Source organism: Protobothrops mucrosquamatus, unplaced genomic scaffold, assembly GCF_001527695.2.
Source record: "Protobothrops mucrosquamatus isolate PMUCROS unplaced genomic scaffold, P.Mucros_1.0 scaffold1, whole genome shotgun sequence".
Taxonomy (NCBI): Eukaryota; Metazoa; Chordata; class Lepidosauria; order Squamata; family Viperidae; genus Protobothrops; species Protobothrops mucrosquamatus.
This window is the reverse complement of record NW_015386388.1, coordinates 840927-851635: the sequence shown is the minus strand read 5'-3', so window position 1 is coordinate 851635 and position 10709 is coordinate 840927. Positions and strand designations below refer to the sequence as shown.

At 32.9% G+C, this 10709-nt stretch overlaps 1 protein-coding gene across 1 annotated transcript in view; it reads right to left on the bottom strand.

Annotated features, from left to right (window-relative positions):
• METTL16 (methyltransferase like 16) overlaps positions 1-10709 on the bottom strand; it is a 22060-nt gene that overhangs the window by 8282 nt on the left and 3069 nt on the right. Inside the window, exons 2-7 of the mRNA XM_015832190.1 lie at positions 10615-10707; positions 8392-8594; positions 5164-5304; positions 4510-4625; positions 1859-2001; positions 1549-1618 (exon numbers count right to left, since the gene is read on the bottom strand). Of these exons, the coding sequence (XP_015687676.1) occupies positions 1549-1618; positions 1859-2001; positions 4510-4625; positions 5164-5304; positions 8392-8594; positions 10615-10707 (766 nt within the window). The remainder of the gene's footprint in view (positions 1-1548; positions 1619-1858; positions 2002-4509; positions 4626-5163; positions 5305-8391; positions 8595-10614; positions 10708-10709) is intronic.

The following is a 10709-nucleotide window of genomic DNA, read 5'->3' as shown; positions in this document are numbered from 1 at the left end:
TTTGACATGGATTAGTGATTGGTTAAATTTGACAAATAGAAATATACTTTCTCTTGAAGGATGGGATTTGTTATTTGGTTGGCAGGCATATTTAATTTATGATAAAAAAAGTAGATAGAATTTTTAAGGCTCATATTTTGAGAAGTGCTTTACTTCGAGTTTGGAAGAAGTATTATTATGGATTAAATTATAAGATTCCAATCTGGACAAGTCCAGGACAGATGATAGAGGGGATATCTAGGGGAGTTAAATTGGATAAAGTCTCATACAAAGAATTACTTTTGCCGGTAGGACAAGATTGGCAACTTAAATCTCTGGGAGATCTGAAACAAGAGAATATTGAATACTCATGGTTTTACTATAGCCAATTGTCTATGAGGTGGTGTTTGGATCAAAAAGTTGGTATTACAGTATAGGATGTGAATTTGATTAAACAGATTAGAGATCAATCTCAAGCTCATATAAAAAGAATTTATGGTGTATTGGTTGAACTGGATTCGGAAACAGAACTGGTGAAGGATTGTATGATAAAATGGGCTCAAAATATAGAAGAGCCGATTTTATTGGAGACATGGGAGACAATTTGGATTAGGAATGTAAAATTTATTCAAGCACAGAATTTAAGAGAAAATTTTTATAAAATGTTTTATAGGTGGCATCTGGATCCTCAAAAATTGTCTCGTATGTATTCTAATTTACAACCTAAGTGTTGGAGATGTGGAAACTTAGATGCAACTTATTTCCATGTGTGGTGGACTTGTAGGGTGGTTAAAGCATTTTGGATAAAGATTTGGTGGAACATTCAAAATGTCTTTAAGAAAAAGATAAAGTTTAAGCCTCAGCTATTTTTGTTGGGTATTATGGAAAATTTGGATAAAAAAGAAATGGAATTGATGCTGAATTTGATACTGCTGCGAGATTATTAATAGCTCAATGTTGGAAAACGGATTGTTTGCCCACTATAGAAGACTGGGCATTTAAAGTTTCAAATTTAGCAGAAATGGCTAAGATCTCAGCCTATGTGAAGGATTATCCACAAGAAAGATATATATTGGTTTGGAGAAGATGGATAGATTATATTGAGAATAAATATGGAACTAAAAAGTNTTCATTTGGTTTTTGAGTAAATTTGTGATTGTTAATGTAGGGTATTTTATTAAAATTAAATAATTTGTAATAATGATGTTTAACATGTTAGTTTAGGAGAGAGCTAAAGGATGTTATAGAATTGTTAACTTAAGGGTAATATAATTTAAGACAGAGTATAATTATTGTATTGTAAACCCTGTGTGTAGCTCTGGGAAGTTGGGGGGAAGGGAGGGGGGTGGGGTTGGAGGGAGGTGGGGAGTTATATTGTAAAACGTTTAAAAATTTTCAATAAAAAAAAAAGAGTATCAGAGTTACTGTTTTTTCTTATTAGGAGCTTTTATTGTTTTAACTAAAGCTAGTGAAAGACTATTTTTTTCAAGATGTAACTTTATTTAAGTGGCAGTCTAGTCACAAATGTTAACTAACAGATAACAATAGTGTCCTTAAAGAACTACTTACTCCATGGATTCGTAGTTCTTCTTTCAATGGTGCCAAACTGCATTTCTTTCCCAACATACAACTATACCACCTTTAATAAGGAAAACAAAATTTCAGAACCAAGTAATGGGAAATAAAGTTCAAGTAAAGGAAATATATTTCTATATCAGTAGAAGAAACTATAGACTGGACGTATTGGGATGGCTCTTTTTCTTGGAACCAACCTTTTTCAAATGGACGACCTGTCGTGTGTGTGTCTTTTTTGCTTTTCTTGAAATACATACAGTTTATACTAAATATCAGTGCTTTTTAATTCAATGTAACTTCTTACCTTAATCTTTTTTTAAGTTGCAAGCTATCATGAATGATTCTCTTGACAAATTCTAGCTCTCCTCCTTCAGCCATGATCTCAGTTATGCCTCCTGTATTGACCGAACTAGGAGGGGGCCTTCTAGGATTACGAGAATTTACTCCCTGGAAAAGAAAGTATTTGGGTTGCAAACTAAAATATAATCAACTAATAGCTATTATTGATTTTTCCTGTGAGATAGTTATGTCATATCTTATTTTCCTTTGATTAACATTCTATTTTTTCTGCCATTACCATATTACTTCAAAAAACAAAACAAGCAAATAAAGCAGTTAAAGATAATAGAACTGGAGTAATTTCGGGAACCAGTAAATAAAAAACGGGAATAGCTTAAACTAAAATGTGCCATTCATTGGAAAGATGAAATTAATCGCTTTATCATAAACAATTGGATAATGGTCAAATAAAACAGAACACCTGTTGGTAAAATGATTAACAATAGATTCTAGTAACTTATATTTTCATATTTTCTTTAAAAAAATTGGGTGGCTTTTCTAATTACTTTCTAGTGCCAATAACCAGGATATCAATAACCTAACCACTCAACCCTGTGCTACATGTATTCTCCACTACTACAATAGTAGTATCAGGACTTGTATTATAATGCACATAAGAAAGAGTTAATGTACCGTTTTTGTAGATTTACTCTAAATAAGAAAACATAAAATTCATGTAAGGAATCATAGTGTTTTACTTTAATAATAAAAACAAGAGCATCAAAATCTTATCTATTTCACAATTAAAAATGAATCATTTACTATTTGCAATTCTAATGCCTAACAGATAGAATAACAAAGATGAACACAATTATCTCAATTTTTAAAAAAGTAGTGAAGAACTGTAGAACAATTTGTAGTAGCTAATATAATAGATATATTTAATAATGGCTTTAGTCTCACAATTCTTTATTTTTTATGATGGAAAGATTTTTGCTAGAACAGAGAGCCCCTTTTTCAGAAGATGTGCTAGAAACATTTGATTTATACTTTTGACTGTTATCAATTTACATATATAAGCACTACAGACAACACTCCCCTCTTGAATTAATTCTGGTAGAATTCATTAGTATATTTTTATATAATAAAAAATCTAAAATTATTATAGTGTGGTAATAAATTTGTTATAGAACTTTAGCAATATTTGCTACTACTATAATGAGAAGTCATAATTATTGGAAATACACACCCACACAACCATGCATAAATAAATAGATATTTCACAAAAGCAAAATGGAAAAATGCAACATTGTTTTGATTATTTTTTTTAAAAAAAGTAAAACTGGCTGGTAACAACTTTGATTAATAGAATTTTCTTAGATTTGAAATTATGGGGTCAGCGCATATTGTCTTGTAACAAGTTGAATGATTCACTTTACAATGATTGGACATTACAATTAACAATTCTTATTAAAATAATAAAAACCATGCCTAGTTATAATAAGACATATATGTAGTTCATAATTTTAAACATTAGTTTTAATTCTAATCTCCCCCTCCAAAAAAACGGAAAAGAGGAAAGATTGTTATGTAAAAACATGAATGCACTCCTGAATAACTCGCATATTGTAATCTAATAATATCCATGGTCCAAGACATACTTCCTTGATATCTACGTTTCTGTTTCATTCCTTTAAGAGGCCAAAATCTATTACAACAGTAAATAACTATTACAAAAATAAATTGGATAATAAGGGTCTTTATATCACAGTATTCAGCTTTTTATGTCCATATTTCAGCAAATTCTTCAAACTTTTCTTGCTAACTCACAAAAATACATTAATTAAAGGCCAAAAGAGATTATCAAAGTTATTAAAATAATTATGCAAGATACATAAGTGAAGCTGGTATTTAGAATGGAGAAAGTTGTTCAGAAAAAAAATACTCAGTGGCAGTCTTTTCCAATTTTATGGCCTCCAAATGTCTGATTTCAAATACCATAATGTAGAAAACATCCGGATTGGGAATTTATGAGAAAAGTCCATTATATTTTTAACTATTCACACTAAGAAACCTCTGTAGAGTTTGGCAGCAAACAAATATTTATGAAATATAAGTAATAATGCTGGTATTATTGCGCTCTACAAATAATAATAAATGCATGAGATAAAGATGTTCATTACCAAAGGTGATAAGATGAAATAGACTGACACATATTCAATGGAAATATAAAATATAAGTTCTCAATTAAAGTCCATTGTGAACCGAAAAAATTATACGTTAGCCAAAATCAACTGAGACAAGAGTTTAATTTTGCTTCACAGCAGGTGGCAACAGCTATCTGATCTTGGTTGATTTCAAAAAAGATAAACAGGGATAGGAAATCACCAAGAAACTACAGCGATATAGGTCGCAGAGTGAAAAAAAGTGAGACACTTTCATAGTTCTCAAAGAAATAAAATGTAGGTATTCACCAGAAACAAAGACTGTACATCTCCTATTTGTAAGCATCTCAAAGAAATATTTTTTGCTAGTATGAGAAACAAAAAGCTGGACATGTTTAGTTTCAATTATCAAATCACCATTCATCTTCAAGAATTATAAACATGAAATGTCCTTTCAACAATATTCATCAAATGAAGAAAAGACTCATTGATAAAATCATAATAAACAAACCTTTGCTTCTAGTTGGTTGGCAAAAAATGGAGGGTTGCAGATACAGAAATCATAAATAACTTCAGACTCTTCTTCTAAGGCATCCAGGAGTAATGTTTTTTGTGGTACTTTAACCACTAGAAGAAAAATAAAGAGAAGTAAATAGCAGACAGACTTTCATTCAAACATTAGAGATCGCTCCTAATGAAAAATAAACATTTATACAGTTTATATTAGTAAAAAGATTTTAAAATATTATACAGCCTTTTTGAGTTTCACGTTCAGAACATGTGAAGCATATAACTCACTCTAGACCTTAGATTCTCAGTTTAATAGCTACATTTTTATTATAAACCTAGTGGTACTTCAGTGCAACAACTGAAGAACAATTAAGAGATCACTGAAAACTCATATAGTCAAATAAATTAAATTATAATTAGCCTTTAACACCTTCTTGTCATTATAATATGTTCTTAATAGACTGAAGTGACTGGAAGGAAAGCTAGAAGTTTTGTTAATTGATTTCCTATTCATTGCCACTAATCTTTAACAAAGTAGTTTAAAAAGAACCCTGTAAAAATCCAATCTAAATCATGTAATTTATATATAATTTTGTTTTTAAACAGCAGATAAAGAACTCTGCCTAGGCATTATAAAAGAGAAACAAAGTGTTACCTTTTATAAGATCAGATAAGTTATTTTGCTCTACGTTTTTCTTGGCATAACTGAAGCACACATCATCCACTTCTGTTGCAATAAAATACCATCCATTCAAAGTTGCACCAAGTAATGGGTAAATACAGGATGCACCAGTACCTATATTACATTCAAGGAGAAATCTGATTAATTAAAAGTGAAAAACAGGAGACTTCCAGTCCTGTGGGGTAGTGACTGGTTGCGGGCTTGCTGACCGCCACACCTCTGCAGCTAATTTTCGTCCTGCCTGGAGACCCTAATGGGTCCAAGCTGCCCTGGAGAAGCGGCGAAGAAGGGTGCCCCAGAAACTCTGGAATGACGGCGGTCCTTCCGTTCGTCTTGGGGAAAGCCTTCTAACCCAACGGGAGAAAGGCTGTATTTCACCGATCAGCCCAAGCTACTTGCAACCGAAGTCCAAAAGAACTAATTAGCACAACAGTAAACAGCGTGCTTGAAACTGGGTGAGGAATCCGATTCTCCCTTTTCTATTCTACACTTAATTTCCTGGAAAATATCCCCAAGAAGCAAAATACCTCCGAAAGTGAAGGAGGGGGACTTCCGCACCACCCTTATACTAACAGAAATGGCGAATTAAAATTTCCATGGAGGATCAAAATATATGGTAGTGAAATAAATTTATAAAATTGAAAGCTAAAATTTAACTTTAGACAGGTTTAAAATTGTTGAATGGTTAAGACTCTCATTTTAAAGACCATTGTTCATATTGAAAACTAAATAGATGCTGACACCTAGTGGTGGATGAAGATTATGACAGTTATGATTTCCATAGAGAACTTGCCAAAACCTGGGAAAAGCTAATAACAAAGAATAGCTGTGACAAAAAAAAGACAACAATCTGGGCTGCAGACAAAGAGAGAATTGTAAACTTTAGGGAAAAAAAATCTTTTTTGAACTCTTTGGATTACAAATATCTATTTAAACAGGACTCTAAAGCTATTTGCAGATAAGAAGGAAAACTTCAACTTTTGGCCATCATGGATCAGAGACATGTAGACAGAACATACTAAGAAAACATAAATACCTCTCAGGAGGAGATATATAGTATATTGCAATTAATTCAAATAACACTGAGTTCAAATCACTTAGAAATCCAAAATAAATTTGAAAATATAAATCGATCTATTTCTAAGTTAACTCTACAACAAAAAAACTTCCAGTAAACAACAACAGAGAAGGAGCAGATAAAACAAATAAGTGGACATAAAATTGAAAACAGAGACTCAAAGACGGAACTTAACAAAGCAAGAAAACATGATTTAATCCTAGTGGGATTTTTTTTTACAAGAAATGGAAAAAACAACTCATCCCTTAAAGACTACAAAATAAATCTGAGGACAAAAAAACAGATTGGATAAAATGGAATGTAGAGATGTTGAAAACATCAGAGAGAAAAGAAGTGATAAGAGAAGCAAAGAAGGAGAAAAAGAAAAAGATTTTCAAGAAACATAGAAAGGCAAAAGCCTCATATAAAGACACTTTATTCGATTTACTTCTTATATCTACAGCAACAGTCATAAATATATGGAAAAACTTTTTGATTCAGCAAACACATTGATCAAGAAAGATACTGGTCAAAGGAAAAAGATTAAAGTGAAAATTAAGAAAATAGATGATGGGATCTACCAGAGAGAATATATAAAAAAGAAATATTTGTTTGAATATGGTTAAAGAAATAGAAAAGATTCTGAATACATATGTCATTCTAAGAGGGATGAATTCCTTAAATAATACTGTATACTTTTCCCCCCTTTTATTTTATTTCTTGATATAAGTTCTATAATACTGTTGAAATGGCTTAAATGAAGGAAATGTTTTAGATCAGTGGTTCTCAACCTTTTTAATGCCGCGACCCCAACCGGTCGTAAGTCAAGGACTAAACAGGTCATAAGTCGAGGACTAAACCAGTCGTAAGTTGAGGACTAAACCGGTCGTAAGTCGAGGACTACCCAACCGGTCGTAAGTCGAGGACTTTCCCTGCCCGGGAGCGCCGCGCATGCGTGGTTCCGCATGCGTGGTTCCGCCCCCTGCGCCGGCCGAGGCGTAGCTGGCAAGCGGCAGAGACGGAGCAGGCCGACCACCAGCTGGACCAGCCCAAGGGAGGTAAGGCACCCACCGGAAAAGGGGGGAAAAAATGGCGGACAAAAAAAATGGTGGACAAAAAAATGGCGGACAGCCTTGCTTGGCGACCCCCATGAAATGGTCGATCGACCCCAAATGGGGTCCCGACCCACAGGTTGAAAACCACTGTTTTAGATAATTAAATGTGTTTGAATTCAGGGAAATTATAATGTATAAAAAAGAAAAAAATGTTTTGAATAAGAGTTAAAGGATTAGATGACTAAACACATTAAATGGAATATTTAAAGATTAAATATATTTTAATTATAGTTAAAAAGAATAAGAAATTTTGTGAATGAATATATTTAAGTAGTATTTTACTTTTTATGTTCCTTTACTCTTGCTCTCTTTTCCTTTTGTTTACTGTTTTTACCTATTCTTTAAGAAATGTAAAAGTGTTGAGATGATTTATATGGGAAAAATGGATTTAAATCTTTAAATGTAATTAACTGTTGAGAAAATCTTAATCAGCAAGAATACTTTGAACTTTATGAGAGAAACAAATCTAAATAAGGACTGTAACAGGATATAAGATGAGGCAACCAGAATGATTAAATAGAAAAGAAATATTATATTGATGTGATCATTATTTCTAGGAATATTGGGAAAATCATATATGTAACTGTTATTTATCAAAATAATAAGAACTGTATTAATTCAAGGTTTGCAAAGAAGACATTTTGGGGAAAGGGGGAAATCAACTAAATGTACTATGTGGTTTATGGATTATAGAAACCAATTGTTAATTATTTTTCTTTACAAATGTAAACCCAGAAAACACACTGTTTACCAGCTATTAAGTGATTTATGTTTTTAAAAAATCAATAAAATATATGGAAAAAAATAAAAGTGAAAAATAGGAAAAACATACTAACTTTCATGCCTTTCCAAGGAAATCACACTATTAGTCTATTGCAGCAATGAATTACTAAATGAATTCTGCATGAAAAAGAGAATCTTTTTGCTACTCTTTAGGACATAAACAGCAAGTAAAAAAATAGGTTACTTTGAGGTTAGCTTAATTCCTGGTTGACTGCATGATCACATCCCATGTAGTCTACAACATACCTATGTCTATTCCCCACGTAACAGAACCTTTAGTAGCAGTATCTTGCTGAGCAATTAGATCTTCAACCCAGTGGATATAATTAAGTCTCAAGGGAACAGTTGGAATAAGCCTTTCTAAAGGTATATCAATCTGAAGTCCAAAATCTTCTTTCAGCAGCGTACATGTCAGGGCTCTCACTGCTTGTGGATCCTTGAAATTTACACTGGAAGATATAAGAAACAAATAGAGAACTGTGGAATGAGTAAACAGATAAAAACAGGTTTAAATAATTTGCTATATATGGAGTGATCTGCTGTTGTTTTACAATCATATTCTCAAAATGGGAGATCAAAGATAAAGCAGTATTTATCTAGTATGAGTGTAGGGAGGGTAATAGTTGCCAAATGTAGATGGATCCACGACGGACCCCTTAGGAGATGGTATACCATACTCTCTTTCAGAATTGCTGCAATCATTACCTCTCAAAAAGAGGCATTATAACCACTGGTAGCTTTCTTTGTCCCCTGAATAAACCATTTAGGTTCTAGCCCACAAATAGAGAGAGACAACCTAAAGTGCTCAACATTGCACTCATTGGAACTGCCACAAGATAGCTAAGAAAAAAACAAGCACCTGTCAGAACTCATTTGGATTCATAAGGTGTTTGAGTCAAATCATTTTAATTAACCATCTTAATATATAAATCTGGCTACTATTTCCCATTCAACAGACATAAGATAAGTGCACACTATGTGAAAAAAGTGGTAGTAAAGTCTCACTACATTCTATAAGCTTGTGAATACTATCAAAAGGACATTCATGATTCCTTTTTATTATGGATAATTATCTGGCAGACAGTGCAGCAGAAATAACTTTTAAGAAAGGCTGAATGAGCATTGTCTATCAAATAGAAATCTCTAAAAATGGGCAGTAGAGGTACTAATAGTAAAGAGACTTGAAGATCACCAAGGTGGCAGTGCATCCAAGCACCTATTGTGCATAAGTACAAATGTATCTAAACCAATTTTAGCTGCTTTGCAACCAAGAGGTGTAACAAGTGAAACCAAACCTTGCCTGGAAGTGAAGCAATAAGGAAAACTTTTTCTGATGCATAATACTAGTCAATAACCATAATACAATTAACAAACTACCTTGCTTAAAGCTGCCAGAGAGGCAATAATCCTGACAGAAGTTTGTCATTGACTCATTTTTTCACTGTTCATAAACAGGTTTATTTAATATATGCTGTGAGAGCATTTAGGAATAATAAATTGCCAAAATTAATTACTTCACTGATTTCTGAAGGCACATTCTCAGAAATTTTTTTTTTTGGGGGGGGGGCTAATGTGATCTTCAGGTAGCCAATTTGCTTTGGTACTTGACCCATTACCTTGTTAAGGAATAGACAGTAGTGAGACTTATATGCTTCTCCAGTTCCTTTTCTTAATGTTACAACAGAAACCATAATTATTTATATTCCAGGTTTGTCAAAATAGGCTTAAAGACTGTGTTTGGACCATTTCAACTTTTTAGCCCTAAATAAAAATTGTTATAATATTCTAACAAACTTTATCAAGATTTTGGAACAATTAGAACCGCTACTCCAATAATCCTACACATCTGAAGAGCAACAAATTAGGGGCTTCTAAAGGGGTTCTTCCCTTTCCCGATAAGATGGAAATTGTATTTTTGTATCTACACTGTTCTTATAAAGAATAAATGCTAATTTCAATTCCTTTTGGCAATTAGTACATCTAATCCTTAGTGCATCTAATCCATAGCCTCACCAGATAAAAATGGCCTCTAATTTTGGCTACTAATGAAACCCTGCAGCCCTAGTAATGCATATGTATATTGACAGCACCTTGTCCAATACCATGTTAAATTCTTCAGTTAAAAATTATAATCTGCAGTATTTTAAACTGAACAACTGGAGAGATTTTTTTCTTTCTTTCCCTCTCTACTTCCCCCTCTCAGGAGTGAGAGTTTAGACTGTGAACCCTATCCCATTAGTCTGGAATTGATGATGTTACCTAGTTAGGGTAATGAAACGTCTGCAAGAAAACAACCAAGCTCAGAGGGCATCAAAGACCCTTCATTTCAATCCTGAGGTACAAATATTTTCCTTTATTGGTACTGTGAATCCTCTTACAGAAAACCTTTTCTTATCCGGTGAAACACTGTCTTCACTGATAGGTATTCATATAAAGAGAAAAGATAAGCAAGTGCGCATGCTGACCTACCTCACTCTTCCTGACAAGTTAATTTGCACGTGCTGCTTAAATTCTGGATATTTGGATGCCAGAAAAGCGAAGTCAGGAGGTTTGTTCTTGTACCT